Source organism: Salvelinus fontinalis, chromosome 1 (genome assembly GCF_029448725.1).
Source record: "Salvelinus fontinalis isolate EN_2023a chromosome 1, ASM2944872v1, whole genome shotgun sequence".
Lineage (NCBI taxonomy): Eukaryota > Metazoa > Chordata > Actinopteri > Salmoniformes > Salmonidae > Salvelinus > Salvelinus fontinalis.
The window spans coordinates 36,184,108-36,199,879 of NC_074665.1; the positions used below are offsets into that span (position 1 = coordinate 36,184,108).

Here is a 15,772-nt window from a genome sequence, read left to right on the forward strand (position 1 = left end):
CCAGATGGCGTTGGCCCAGTCCAGGGCTTTTCCAGTCAGGCAGGAGATGAGGGCGCTCACTCTCTCGCATCCCGAAGGGGCCGGCTGAACAGCTGCAAGGTAGAGCTCCAGCTGGAGTAGGAACCCCTGGCACCCGGCAGCTGTTCCGGGAGCGAGAGCCGAATCCCACTAGGTCCTGACGACGGAGGGGTGGACATCGGTGTAGGTTGAGGTGCGGGCGGAGGTGATGTTGTTGGATTTACAGGAGAGCCTCCTCTCTCCCATCCCATCATTGTTTGCAGCACGCGATCCATGGCTGTCCCAAGACTTTGTAACATGGTCGCGTGCTGCTGGACGCGCTCCTCTACTGGGAGAGAAGGGCTGGCTGCACCTGCTGACTCCATTTGAATGGTCCATGATTCTGTCAACGATTGGGTGCAGAGATGTAGCCGAAGTCAGGCGCAGGACACAGGTTTGAGCAGAACAACTGAGTTTACTCACAAAAAAGGCAAGCAATATTCCAATAAGGAAAATACAGACAGAATAACACCTACACGAACCACTAAGACACCAACAATCATGGACAGAACAGACAGGTATGCCAGAGGGTTAAATAAGGATGATATGGGATGATATGGGAATTGAAACCAGGTGTGTGTAATACAGACAAAACAAAACGAAAATGAAACATGGATCATGGTGACTAGAAAGCCGGTGACGTCGACCGCCGAACGCCACCCGAACAAGGAGAGGGGCCGACTTCGGCGGAAGTCATGACAGGACCCAAATGCATAATGAGTGCTCTAACTCCCCCTTGCAGTGGTCTGGAGCAATGAAGCAGTGACACTGGGTACCTCTAAGTCCCGCAATGTAAGCTCGCAACTTTTAAAGGAGGAACCACTGTAGGTGAACTGATTATCTCTGCATTTGAAGTTCCCACCATGAAGCATGGAGGAGTAGGTGTGATGGTACATTGCTGGTGACACTGTCTGTGATTTATTTAGAATTTAAGGCACACTTAACCAGCATGGCTACCACAGTATTGTGCAGTGATACGCCATCCCAACTGGTTTGGGCCTAGTTGGACTATCATGTGTTTTTCAACAGGACAATGAACCAACACACCTCCATGCTGTGTAAGGGGTATTTGACCAAGAAGCAGAGTGATGGAGTGTTACATCAGATGACCTGGCCTCCACAATCACCCGACCTCAACCCAATTGAAATGGTTTGGGATGAGTTGGACCACAGAGTGAAGGAAAAGCAGCCAACAAGTGCTCAGCATATGTGGGAACTCCTTCAAGACTGTTAGAAAAGCATTCCAGGTGAAGCTGGATGAGAGAATGCCAAGAGTGTTCAAAGCTGTCACCAAGGCAAAGGGTGGCTACTTTGAAGAATCTAAAATCTAAAATCTATTTTGATTTGATTAACACTTTTTCGTTACTACATGACTCCATGTGTTATTTCAAAGTGTTGATGTATTCACTATTAATTTACAATGTAGAAAATAGTGAAAATAAAGAAAAACCCTTGAATGAGTAAGTGTGTCCAAACTTTTGACTGGTACTATACAGTATGTATGTGAACCCTTTGGAATGACCTGGATGTCTGCATAAATTGGTCATAAAATGTGATCTGATCTTCATCTAAGTCACAACAATAGACAAACACAGTGTGCTTAAACAAATAACACACAAATTATTGTATTTTTCATGTCTATATTGAATAAATGATTTAAACATTCACAGTGTAGGTTAGAAAAAGTATGTGTACCCCTTGGCTAATGACTTTTCCAAAAGCTAATTGGAGTAGGAGTCAGCTAACCTGGAGTCCATTCAATGAGACGAGATCGGAGATGTTGGTTAAAGTTGCTCTGCCCTATTAAAAAAACTCGTAAAATTTGAGTTTGCTATTCACAACAAGCAGTGCCTGATGTGAACCACACCGCGAACAAAATAGGTCTCAGAAGACCTAAAATTAAGAATTGTTGACATAAAGCTGGAAAGGGTTACAAAAGTATCTCTAAAAGCCTTGATGTTCATCAGTCCACGGTAAGACAAATGGTCTATAAATGGATAGAGTTCAGCATTGTTGCTACGCTCCCTAGGAGTGGCCATCCTGCAAAGATGACTGCAAGAGCACAGAGCAGAATGCTCAATGAGGTTAAGAAGAATCCTGGAGTGTCAGCTAAAGATTTACAGAAATCTCTGGAACATGCTAACATCTCTGTTGATGAGTCTACAATACATAAAACACTAAAGAATAATGGTGTTCCATGGGAGGACACCACAGACGAAGCCACTGCTGTCCAAAAGAAACATTGCTGCATGTCTGAAGTTCGCAAAAGAGCACCTGGATGTTCCACAGCGCTACTGGCAAAATATTCTGTGGACAGATTAAACTAAAGTTGAGTTGTTTGGAAGGAACACACAAAACTATGTGAGGAGAAAAGACACTGCACACCAATATCAAAACCTCATTCCAACTGTAAAGTATGGTGGAGGGATTATCATGGTTTGGGGCTGCTTTGCTGCCTCAGGGCCTGGACAGCTTGCCATCATTGACAGAAAAATTAATTTCCAAGTTTATCAAGACATTTTGCAGGAGAATGTAAGGATATCTGTCCGCCAATTGAAGCTCAACAGAAGTTGGGTGATGCAACAGGAAAACGAGCCAAAACACTGAAGTAAATTAACAACAGAATGGCTTCAACAGAAGAAAATACGCCTTCTGGAGTGGCCCAGTCAGAGTCCTGACCTCAACCCGATTTAGATGATGTGGTATGACCTCAAGAGAGCGGTTCACCCCAGACATCCCAAAAATATTGCTTAACTGAAACAGTTTTCTAAAGAGGAATGGTCCAAAATTCCCCCTGACCATTGTGCAGGTCTGATCCGCAACTAAAGAAAACGTTTGGTTGAGGTTCTGCTAAAGGAGGGTCAACCAGTTATTAAATCCAAGGGTTCACATACTTTTCTCACCCTGCACTGTGAATATTTACATGGTGTGCTCAATAAAGGCATTAAAATGTATAATTGTGTTTGTGTTTGTGTATTGTTGTGACTGAGATGAAGATCAGATCAAATCTTATGACCAATTTATGCAGAAATCCAGGTAATTCCAAAGGGTTCACATACTTTTTCTTGCGACTGTATTTATATATAAATAAATATATTAGTGTGTGACTCTTTATGTTTATAGCTCATGAAAATCATATCTCATGACATCATGTTGCTTATGTACTACATATGTACAGTATACTGAACAAATACAGTGCATTTGGAAAGTATTCAGACCCCTTGACTTTTTCCACTTTGTTACATTTCTGCCTTATTCTAAAATGGATTAAATATATTTTCCCCCTCATCAATCTACACACAATACACCATAATGGCAAAGCAAAAATGTGACCGACCGGCTCAAATCGGTCTTATGTAACAACATTTGAAATTGTGTTTCTTACATTGGATAAAAGTAGAGACTCCGAGCTAGAAAATGGTATATCATTCACTACATGAGGAACAATGGGAAAGTAATTATACTTTGAAACTTGATAAAACTGACTTTTGAGAAAATGGCCTTTGAATGTTTTGGTACACCTACTGGAGAGCTCTTCTTTGTCTACACCCATTCAGCATCGTTCACGCCCTCTTAAGCTTCAGCCCCGTCCGTAAACTCAGAGCGTTGTCAGATTATCAGTTCGTCAATTCAGAGCGTTTCGCTATCTGAGCATTCAGAGCGCACACTGGACGCTCTGGCCGAGGAGTAGGGTTGATCTGAGCATTCTGTACTAATAACAGCAGTCAAGCACCCCAGCTAACTGGCTAACGTTGGTTAGCTACTTCCAGACACAAATGAAAGAACACCTCACTCTGACCATTTTATTTGCCCTAGCAGAGCTGGTTAGGCTGTTTTATGTTATCCAGGGTGTTGGTGACTGCAACTGTGCTGCTGGCAACAATTTAATTACGCTTTTTCATCAGTTATTCTGCGCTTTGGCACACTCAGACGAGAGTGCCCCCGAAATCACTGTCTTTTCAATGATTTTTCTTAGAGACACCAGATTTCTAATGGACTTGCTTGCAGTTCCTACCGCTTCCACTGGATGTCACCAGTCCTTGGAAATCGGTTGAGGTTATTCCTTTGTGTAATGAAGAAGTAGGGCTATCGTAAATGAGGGTCACATGAAGTACATTTTTTGAGAGAGGCACGTTACGAAAAAAAGTTGCATCAGTTTGTTTTCTTTTTGTATTGAACACAGATCATCCCGTCTTCAAATTGATCGATTATTAACGTTTAAAAATACCTAACGTTGTATAACAAAAGTAGTTTGAAATGTTTTGGTAAAGTTTACATGTAACTTTTGATATATTTTGTAGTGACTTGGCGAAAGTTGGAAGCTGTGTTTTTCTGGATGAAACGGTCCAAATAAATTGACATTTTGGATATATATCGACGGAATTAATCGAACAAAAGGACCATTTGTGATGTTTATGGGACATATTGGAGTGCCAACAAAAGAATTTCGTCAAAGGTAAGGCATGATTTATATTTTATTTCTGCGTTTTGTGTCGTGCTTGTAGTGTTGAAATATGCTATTCCCTTTGTTTACTGTTGTGCTATCATCAGATAATAGCATCTATTGCTTTCACCGAAAAGCCTTTTTGAAATCTGACATGTCGGCTAGATTCACAACGAGTGTAGCTTTAATTTGGTATCTTACATGTGTGATTTAATGAAAGTTTGATTTTTATATAATTTTATTTGAATATGGCGCGCTGTATTTTCCCTGGCTATTGGCCGGTGGGACGATTCAACAATAAAGCGATTTAATTCACAAATGCATTTGACAATTTTTAATATTGGCCATCAACCAAAAACACAGCATCTACGGTGGTATTCCATTTCTAGCGAGACTATTCAAGCCATCGACTCACTGATGGTTGAAGATGATGAGCGATCGGCAAAGGCAATCTGGAATCTACTGGCATCACATCAACATCATTCTAATCACAGTCAGACGACAGTTGAAGAAATTGGAATGGACTTATGGAAAGGCTCTGTAAGACATTTCAATTTAAGTATAACTTCTGTATGACTGACGCCTTAGTGAGAGGTCTAATGCCTTAATATTTCATAATTTCTGCCCTCCGAATTCATATTCATTATATAAATAGGCCCATGATTGATTTATCAAGACCAGTCCCCACGCTATGTCATTCAGTGATATTTATTCCCATAGTAATTCGTTATGGATCATTAAGGCAGAGTTGCAAAGAAAAAGCCATATCTCAGACTGGTCAATAAAAAGAAAAGAATAAGATGGGCAAAAGAACACAGACACTGGACAGAGGAACTCTGCCTAGAAGGCCAGCATCCCAGAGTCGCCTCTCACTGTTGACGTTGAGACTGGTGTTTTGCGGGTACTATTTAATGAAGCTGCCAGTCAATTCCTCGCAAGGGACCAGGCCCATATTTGATTTTTGATGGTAAGTTTAGCTATTTACAAAGCCAAAGATACACAAAATACTGTAGCCTACACCTCACGGACTGCTATGTGCTCCACAATAATTCACTGTTGCCTCCTTTTTCAGGTATCATGGCTCGAGATTTCTTTGAGGAAGAAATCATCAAGAAATACGCTGGACCATACGTCAGAGAGGTGTTTCTGGGTACACATCGTTTCTTTCAAGGTAGGATTATAGCAATATTTTGTTACATTTAGGCCTATTTACATTTATATTATTGTACCTAATTTTGGCTGTTAGGCTAAATGTATTTTTTTATTCTCCAAATACAGACAATGACCCAAAACATACTGCCGCCCAGGTTTGCATTGCAAATGAGGGCATAAACTGGGTCAAGACGCCAGCAGAGTAAGTAGACCTTTATGTAGTAAAATAAAGGTTAAATAAAAATAAATAAACAAATAAATAAAAGACCTACAACACATTATTCAACACTAGTGAGACTCATGTCGCCTACGGTAAGCCTACAATATATCTAAAAATCTACTGAAAACATTCATCCGTAACTCTGCCAAGCTAACAAGCAAAGATGAACTGGTGAAGGCCATCAAGACGTTTTGGCTTGAGAAATTGACGATACAACAAATACATTGATCATCTCAGCAAGGTTTTACCCGTGGTCATGGAGCTGGGGGAAAGTGCAACTAAAATGTATTTGAATGTAATACATTGCAGTTGGGGGATTTTCACACCTACAGTAGCCGGGCTATTAAATTACCATTTTGTAAATAAATCAATGTATGAAGAGTCTATTGTCCTGCTAATAACCCATCATGGAATGACTAAATATGTTAAATCAGGGTGATTTTTCCACAAATAGACAGGTATTTTCATGCAGAGTCCACAAACAGGCGGTGGAGTTCCAGAGCTTAGAGGTGTGCCTGGCATGGATTGTGTCGCCATCTTGTTCCCCGCCATCTTCAACGCCTCATTTCCTGCCTTCTATCTTCAATATAATAATTCATTCAGAAGGTTAAACCTATAGGTTTAGGCCTGCAGTAGGTTATAATAAACGGAAAATTGCGTGTCAATTCATAAACCATGTGCCATGAATCGGTACATCGAAAATCTCTCCCCAACTATTTTGCAATCTATATGGCACAGCTGTCAATTTTTTGGTCCTTAAATTAAACTGGTATATATTTGTAGTCATCACAATTTTCTTTAAATAATTTTGGTCTTTAATGCAGGGCCGACATACAAGTTCTTACTTTTATTTTATTTATTTTTTTACTGAAATTGCAACCAACTTTCTATAGCTTGTTTAAAAAATATAAATCTTTTGGAGAGGATTTTGTTTCAAATAACCGAATGTGAGCGATTGTAATCTGAATAAAGTAAAAAGGCCATTCTTGAACATGGGCTGAGGCATTCTTACTAATTTGTAAATAAAGCCAGTTTCTTATTTAGAATTATTCATTTCTGTTTTTAGAGGGAGAGAAACCAAAAGCCCACCGTGGCTATTTTTCAGAAATCGTCAGTCCAAGTATCAAGTTAAATTCCCCATTGTATTTACACAAGTTCTCTCTTAACTCCAGGACCACCGACAGTTTTTGTTATTGTTGCCTGATGCAGGAATCTAGTACCAGAGAAGAGACTCTTAGACTGAAAACGGCTCCATTAATTGCCACAGTTTAGACTACCGACAGATCAGTGTTCTAACTCCCCCTTGTGATAGTGTGGTGTAATGACAGAATACCACCATCTACCACTAACGGCGTGGCACAAGCTCGTAACCTTTAAAGGAAGAACCACTGTAGCTAGACTATCTGTATGCATGGATGGACGCGTCTCCCTCTCTGTCACGGATGCCATGGTTGCCCTTAGTTTACCTACACATACTGACCAGCTCAAATAGACAGAAGCAAGCTACATGGCAGACCAATCCAAACTCATCTATCAGCATGTCCAGCCCACTCCTTATCTCAGAAAATCATGGCTAGCGGGAAGGTTGCTGACTTTTTCTGTGGCTAAACCAACTTGGCTCATAATTTAACAATTGTATTCGTATTTACAGATGGCATACAAGTTTGTTACTTATGTGAACTTTCATGTGCCTATTACAGAAAGCATTTCTACCCCCCCCCCCCAATAAAAGCCTAGGTTCCTGAAACGAGTCACAAACAGGTTTTAGAAATGTTTGCAAATGTATTAAAAATAAACATTTTTACATTTACTTACATTCACATAAGTATTCAGACCCTTTACTCAGTACTTTGTTGAAGCACATTTGGCAGTGATTACAGCCTCAAGTTTTATTCTGTATGACGCTACAAGCTTGGCACACCTGTATTTGGGGAGTTTCTCCCATTCTTCTCTGTAGACCCTCTCAAGCTCTGTCAGGTTGGATGGGGAGCGTCACTGCACAGCTATTTTCAGGTCTCTCCAGAGATGTTTGATCGGGTTCAAACCCGGGCCCTGGCTGGGCCACTCAAGGACATGCAGAAACTTGTCCCGAAGCCAGTCCTGCGTTGTCTTGGCTGTGTGCTGGCTGTGTGTTGTCCAGTTGGAAGGTGAACCTTCGCCCCAGTCTGAGGTCCTGAGCACTCGGAGCAGGTTTTCATCAAGGATCTCTTTATACTTTGCTCTGTTCATCTTTCCCTCAATCTTGACTAGTCTCCCAGTCCCTGCTGCTGAAAAACATCCTCACAGCATGATGCTGCCACCACCATACTTCACTGTTGGGATGGTGCAAGGTTTCCTCCAGGCGTGACACTTGGTATTCAGGGCAAATAGTTCAATCTTGGTTTCATTAGACCAGAGAATCTTGATTCTTATGGTCTGAGAGTCCTTTAGGTGCCTTTTGGCAAACTCCAAGCAGGCTGTCATGTGCCTTTTACAGACAGGTGTGTGCCTTTCCAAATCATGTCCAAATAATTGAAATTTACCACAGGTGGACTCCAAGTTGTAGAAAAATCTCAAGGATGATCAATGGAAACAGAATGCACCAGAACTCAATTTCGAGCCTCATAGCAAAGGGTCTGAATACTTATGTACATTTCTGTATAATTTTTTTAATTTGCAAACATTTCTAAAAACCTGTTTTCGCTTTGTCATTATTGGGTATTGTGTGTAGATTGATTAGGGAATGTTTTATTTAATCCATTTTAGAATAAGGCTGTAACGTAACAAAATGTGGAAAAAGTCAAGGGGTCTGAATACTTTCCGAATGCACTGTCTATAAATGCAACATGTAAAGTGTTATTCCCATGTTTCATGAGCTCAAATAAAGGATCCCAGAAATTTGCCATATGCACAAAAAGCTAATTTCTCTTAGAATTTTGTCCACAAATTGTTTACATCCCTGTTGGTGAGCATTTCTCTTTCCTAAGAAGATCCATCCGTGTGGCATATCAAAAAGCTGATAAAACAGAATGGCCGTTACACAGGTGCACCTTGTGTTGGGGACAATAAAAGGCAACTCTAAAATGTGACATTTTGTCACACAACACTATGCCACAGATGTCTCAAGTTGAGGGACTGCAGGACTGTCCACCTGAGCTGTTGCCAGATAATTGATTGTTCATTGTTCCGAATTGAATTGATTGTTCCATCATTTTAGAAGATTTGTCAGTATGTCCAAACGGCCTCACAGACCACGTGTAAACACGCCACCCCAGGACCTCCACATCCGGCTTCTTCACCTGTGGGATCGTCTGAGGGGAGGGAGGGGGTTTGCTGAGGAGTATTTCTGTCTGTAATAAAGCCCGTTTGTGGCTGGTCCTGGCTCCCCTGTGGGTGGGCCTGGCCACCCATGGCCCATCCATGCCTGCACCCCTGCCCAGTCATGTGTAACCCATAGATTAGGGCCTAATGCATTTATTTAAATGTAATGATTTCCTTATATGAACGGAAACTCAGTAAAATCTTTTAAATTGTTGCATGTTGCGTTTAAATTTTGTTTCAGTATATACAGTGGGGCAAAAAAGTATTTAGTCAGCCACCTATTGTGCAAGTTCTCCCACTTAAAAAGATGAGAGAAACCTGTAATTTTCATCATAGGTACACTTCAACTATGACAGACAAAATGAGAAAAGAAATCCAGAAAATCACATTGTAGGATTTTTTATTTATTTATTTGCAAATTATGGTGGAAAATAAGTATTTGGTTAATAACAAAAGTTTCTCAATACTTTGTTATATACCCTTTGTTGGCAATGACAGAGGTCAAACGTTTTCTGTAAGTCTTCACAAGGTTTTCACACACTGTTGCTGGTATTTTGGCCCATTCCTCCATGCAGATCTCCTCTAGAGTAGTGATGTTTTGGGGCTGTTGCTGGGCAACACGGACTTTCAACTCCCTCCAAAGATTTTCTATGGGGTTGAGATCTGGAGACTGGCTAGGCCACTCCAGGACCTTGAAATGCTTCTTACGAAGCCACTCCTTCGTTGCCCGGGCGGTGTGTTTGGGATCATTGTCATGCTGAAAGACCCAGCCACGTTTCATCTTCAATGCCCTTGCTGATGGAAGGAGGTTTTCACTCAAAATCTCACGATACATGGCCCCATTCATTCTTTCCTTTACACGGATCAGTCGTCCTGGTCCCTTTGCAGAAAAACAGCCCCAAAGCATGATGTTTCCACCCCCATGCTTCACAGTAGGTATGGTGTTCTTTGGATGCAACTCAGCATTCTTTGTCCTCCAAACACGACGAGTTGAGTTTTTACCAAAATGTTCTATTTTGGTTTCATCTGACCATATGACATTCTCTCAATCTTCTTCTGGATCATCCAAATGCTCTCTAGCAAACTTCAGACAGGCCTGGACATGTACTGGCTTAAGCAGGGGGACACGTATGGCACTGCAGGATTTGAGTCCCTGGCGGCGTAGTGTGTTACTGGTGGTAGGCTTTGTTACTTTGGTCCCAGCTCTCTGCAGGTCATTCACTAGGTCCCCCCCGTGTGGTTCTGGGATTTTTGCTCACCGTTCTTGTGATCATTTTGACCCCACGGGGTGAGATCTTGCGTGGAGCCCCAGATCGAGGGAGATTATCAGTGGTCTTGTATGTCTTCCATTTCCTAATAATTGCTCCCACAGTTGATTTCTTCAAACCAAGCTGCTTACCTATTGCAGATTCAGTCTTCCCAGCCTGGTGCAGGTCTACAATTTTGTTTCTGGTGTCCTTTGACAGCTCTTTGGTCTTGGCCATAGTGGAGTTTGGAGTGTAACTGTTTGAGGTTGTGGACAGGTGTCTTTTATACTGATAACAAGTTCAAACAGGTGCCATTAATACAGGTAACGAGTGGAGGACAGAGGAGCCTCTTAAAGAAGGTCTGTGAGAGTAGGTCTGTGAGAGTCAGAAATCTTGCTTGTTTGTAGGTGACCAAATACTTATTTTCCACCATAATTTGCAAATTAATTAATAAAAAATCCTACAATGTGATTTTCTGGATTTTTTTTCTCTCATTTTGTCTGTCATAGTTGAAGTGTACCTATGATGAAAATTACAGGCCTCTCTCATCTTTTTAAGTGGGAGAACTTGCACAATTGGTGGCTGACTAAATACTTTTTTGACCCACTGTATACACACATATACTTGTATAGTGCTTTTCAAAGAATTTTAAATTGCATAAAAAGTTAAACAACAAACAAAACATTTGAATGATGGAGATTTAAAATCTGTTGGCTTGGGATGAAGTTGATATATAATATAATGCAGCTATATATATATATATATATATATATATATATATATATATATATATATATATATATATATATATATATATATATATATATATATATATGTGTGTATGTGTGTATGTGTGTATGTGTGTATGTGTGTATGTGTGTATGTGTGTGTGTGTGTGTGTGTGCATTTACATGTTCCCTCCACATACTCCATGGTGTAGGGCAGTTTTGCCCTGATGGTCTACCATGCGCAGGTCAGCTCCATGCTGCATCATCTGGCGCATCACGTATACATTACCATGCCTAGAGAGACAGACACATTACCATCAAAAATATATTAATAGCATTAATTAGTAGTCCAATTCCATTTCTCCCTGAAGTGTATACTCAGCCCCCCCCCCCCCCCCCAAGCATTTAAAAGCATTGGATTGATGTAAGTACAGGCTGGAGGGAGGTTCAACCATATTTCTTACACCAGTCCTCTCCATTTACATCCATGAGGGGGACTGTAGGAGTGCACACTTCAGAGAGAAGAAGAGAGAGGCATTTCTAGGAGAGAGCGGCATTTCTGCTCCAGGTGCCTTGGGCTGACACAATGACCATATAACCAACGGTTACGGATGAAGACCGTCATGAAAATAAAATAACCATCATAACCATTTCTTTTTGTGTGGAATGAACAGCCGGGCGTTCGTGCGATTGAGTCCGTTTCTGCTGTAACATGGACTCTTAACAACGTGATGAAACGTTGCTCCTTGCTGAAACAAGCAAGGTGTTGTAGCAAACGAGTATTTGGTTTCCTAGGCAACGCCCCACTCCCTGCAGCAGCAGCACACATAGAAATAGAATGAACAGAACAGGCTTGGAACCTTTAACCCCGGTAATTTGACTGGTAAACTCATGGGTACACTCGCAATTGCTGCCTGGTGTTTTGATGCAATAATTTCCATGGTAATGTAGAATGTTCATTCAAATGATGATGTGGCTCATGCAATGGAATGTATTTTTTGTAATGTCAGTTGAGTTAAATCAACAAATCAAAGCAAATATTGATTGGTAAATGTGCTGCTTTTACTTCCTACTTTAACGTATTGCTTTTCTCCTATGGGTACACTCGCAATGGCCACCTGTCCACCCATTACGCCATCATTGACTTGAATGGGGACACCAGTTCTATTCATTCTATGAGAAAATATGTCTTCATTTATTTTTTTGATAATTGAACGGTCATTACCGTGACCGCAGTCATTTGGCTAGCCAATTACCTTCACCCAAAATTCCATGTCCGTCACAGCCCTACAGGGGCTCAAACGCTCTTCCCCTAGTCCCTTTCCACAGATTTAATAGGAGTGGATAGTGGGGCCTACCCAGTCCAATCAGTGTTACTGACCTGCAGGCGAAATGGAAGGCCGTCATTCCTGCATCACAGGTCAGGTTGGGGTCAGCTCCGTTGCTTAGCAACATGTCAACCATGGCACGGTTACCATGGAGGGACGCAAAGTGGAGAGGACTAAAACCACCCCAACCTACAAACACAAACACATACACACATGACAAGTCTCATCAGCATGAAAAGCCTGTGTTTCGCTGTTAAAAGGAGACAGTCTTGACTGAAGAACTTTAGAGAAGATATTGAACATCTCACAGTAAAATAAATGTTGGTGTTTAACCTGTCTGTGTTTTATCAGTGATCTGAGATGGGTAGTTGTTCAGTCTATTCTCTCAGACACTTACAGCTCCTGACAGTAGTAAAGAGACAATAGTAGGCCTACTGCTCTTTGGGTGGTTAGGGAGTGACACTATCTCAAAGTAATAGAATAAATGTGATCATTTACAGTCATAGTACTTGAAGCATCTTTAAGGTATCTCTCTCTCTCTCTGACAACATGACAAAATCACAACAGGAGACATCAGCAGTCAGCTTTCAGCTGAAATCTTGAAAAGTTGGTGTTGATGCATTCTGGAACTGTGATGGGACTCTGAAACTTGCTATTTTTAAAACTTGACAGAATTAAAACTAGGCCTTATATGGCCAGTAGTTTTAAGATAGCTAGATTGGTTATAAAACAATACATAAACCATTATCTGCTGCTGGTACCAAAGCAATTTACTCATGCATATTTGATGCAACAAAGTGACTGGGTAAGACATTCTAATGGTAAAGATCTGACGACAGACATCTTTACTGACATCCTTTTTATTCAGCATTTAACTACAGAAAGTAATAACAAATTCCCGAGAATAATGGTATGGTAAACACCTTTCCCGGAAGTGACATTAGAATAGGCTACAGTCGGGTAGCTAGGCTAGTTGAAAAATAGAATCCATTCCCCAAATGTGTGTGCAGTAAATTATATAGGCTAATGCATACCCCAAACATGCATGGGTAAGCCTTACCTTTCTCTTTGAGGATAGATCGATCATGTTGAATGATATGTGCACAATGTTCAACGTTCCCTCGTTGAACACAGTCAAAAATGTCCCCATCGACACTAGTCATTGGAAGCATTATGCGAATACTGCATACGATCGACCCTGTGCCGCCTGACTATTACTCTGTCAATGTAAACAAAATATCCATACAGAGACGATACATTGTAACAACAATTACACATTCATTTAACAGAGATCCTACGCGACTAAGTAGCTGGATATTTATTTGTGTGAAAAACGATTTTACTGCAGTAGGCTTGACAGACTCCGCCTAGGGAATCTGATTGGATAGAGACACATGTGACCTGGCTCTGCATTTTCGTAATCTCAACATGGGATCGTCACTAGTTACCACAGCCAAAAAGTCATCAACACCGCCTATTTCTACAATGTATCTTCTTAAAATATGATTTAAAACCTAACCACACTGCTAATCTTATGCATAACACTAACCTTAAATTAAGACCAAAAAGCACATTTCTGTTTTAATTTTTACTATTGTCAATTATGACTGTGTGGCTGTGGTAACTTGACAGTATGGACTCGCCGATTATACCCGTGAAACTGAAACATTCAAAATGATTTGTCTTCCATTGAATGCGCCATTTAAACATAACTTAATGTTGCTGGCTGTGGCTGCAAACGTTGCCAGTCGGATGAACGCCTACATCAAGACACGGGACTGTTATAGCCTCACTCAACGCTGAGTAACATTGTATCAATATTGTGTCAACATTCCAACGCTTTGGTCTGGAGCGGCCTGAAAATGAACACAAGAATATGGTGTCATTGAAATCATAAACTCAGAATAAAGACAGTAGGTTGGCAATGTTTAATAACCACTTGCTCAATTTACTGTTCAGCGGTAAGTCAGTGGCCAAATGTAGGAGATAATATATGTTTATTGGTTTAAAGCTCCTCCTATGCAGTTTTTGTTGATACAATAAGACCAACGTTAAGGAACGTATCGGTTGATTGACACTTAAGGCAAACAAATAGAAGGCATTTATTATGGTAAATAGACCTATACATGACTTGCCTATCTATGGAAAACCCTGAACACGTTTAAAACTGTGAAAGACATAGTTTATGAGAATTTAACTGCCCAGTTTGAATCAAATCAAATTTTATTGGTCACATACACATGGTTAGCAGATGTTAATGGGAGTGTAGTGAAATGCTTGTGCTTCTAGTTCCCGACAATGCAGTAATATCTAACAAGTAATCTAACAAATTCACAACAACTAACTTATACACACAAATGTAAAGGGGTGAATAAGAATATGTACATATAAATATATGGATGAGCGATGGCCGTGGAGCATAGGCAAGATGCAGTATATGGTATAGAACAGTATATACATGTGAGATGAGTAATGTGGGATATGTAAACATTATTAAAGTGGTGTTAAACAAAGCCCTTCTTACATCAGCTGATATCTCCAAGTGCTGCACAGAAATCCAGCCTAAAACCCCAAACAGCAAGCAATGCAGGTGTAGAAGCACAGTGGCTAGGAAAGACTCCCTAGAAAGGCCAAGGAAGAAGAATGGATCCAGGTTATGAGGGGTGGCCAGTCATCGTCTGGCTGTGCCGGGTGGAGATTATAACAGAACATGGCCAAGATGTTCAAATGTTCATAGATGACCAGCAGGGTCAAATAATAAGAATCACAGTGGTTGTCGAGGGTGCAACAGGTCAGCACCTCAGGAGTAAATGTCAGTTGGCTTTTCATAGCCGATCATTCAGAGTATGTCTACCGCTCCTGCTGTCTCTAGAGAGTTGAAAACAGCAGGTCTGGGACAGGTAGCACATCCGGTGAACAGGTCAGGGTTCCATAGCCACAGGCAGAACAGTTGAAACTGGAGCAGCAGCACGGCCAAATGGACTGGGGACAGCAAGGAGTCATCAGGCCAGGTAGTCCTGAGGCATGGTCCTAGGGCTCAGGTCCTCCGAGAGAGAAAAAGAAAGAAATAGAGAGAGCATACTTAAATTCACACAGGACACCGGATAAGACAGGAGAAATACTCCAGATATAACAGACTGACCCTAGCCCCCCGACACATAAACTACTGCAGCATAAATACTGGAGGCTGAGACAGGAAGGGTCGGGAGAAACTGTGGCCCCATCCGACGATACCCCCGGACAGGGCCAAACAGGCAAGATATAACCCCACCCACTTTGCCAAAGAACAGCCCCCA

At 41.2% G+C, this 15,772-nt stretch overlaps 1 protein-coding gene across 1 annotated transcript in view; it reads right to left on the bottom strand.

Moving 5' to 3' along the window:
- The window catches only part of LOC129853861 (uncharacterized), a 33,854-nt gene extending 19,991 nt beyond the window's left edge, over positions 1-13,863 (bottom strand). The window contains exons 1-3 of the mRNA XM_055920315.1: positions 13,537-13,863; positions 12,530-12,665; positions 11,332-11,442 (exon numbers count right to left, since the gene is read on the bottom strand). Of these exons, the coding sequence (XP_055776290.1) occupies positions 11,332-11,442; positions 12,530-12,665; positions 13,537-13,648 (359 nt within the window). The 5' untranslated portion in view covers positions 13,649-13,863. The remainder of the gene's footprint in view (positions 1-11,331; positions 11,443-12,529; positions 12,666-13,536) is intronic.
- Positions 13,864-15,772: the final 1,909 nt, after the last annotated feature.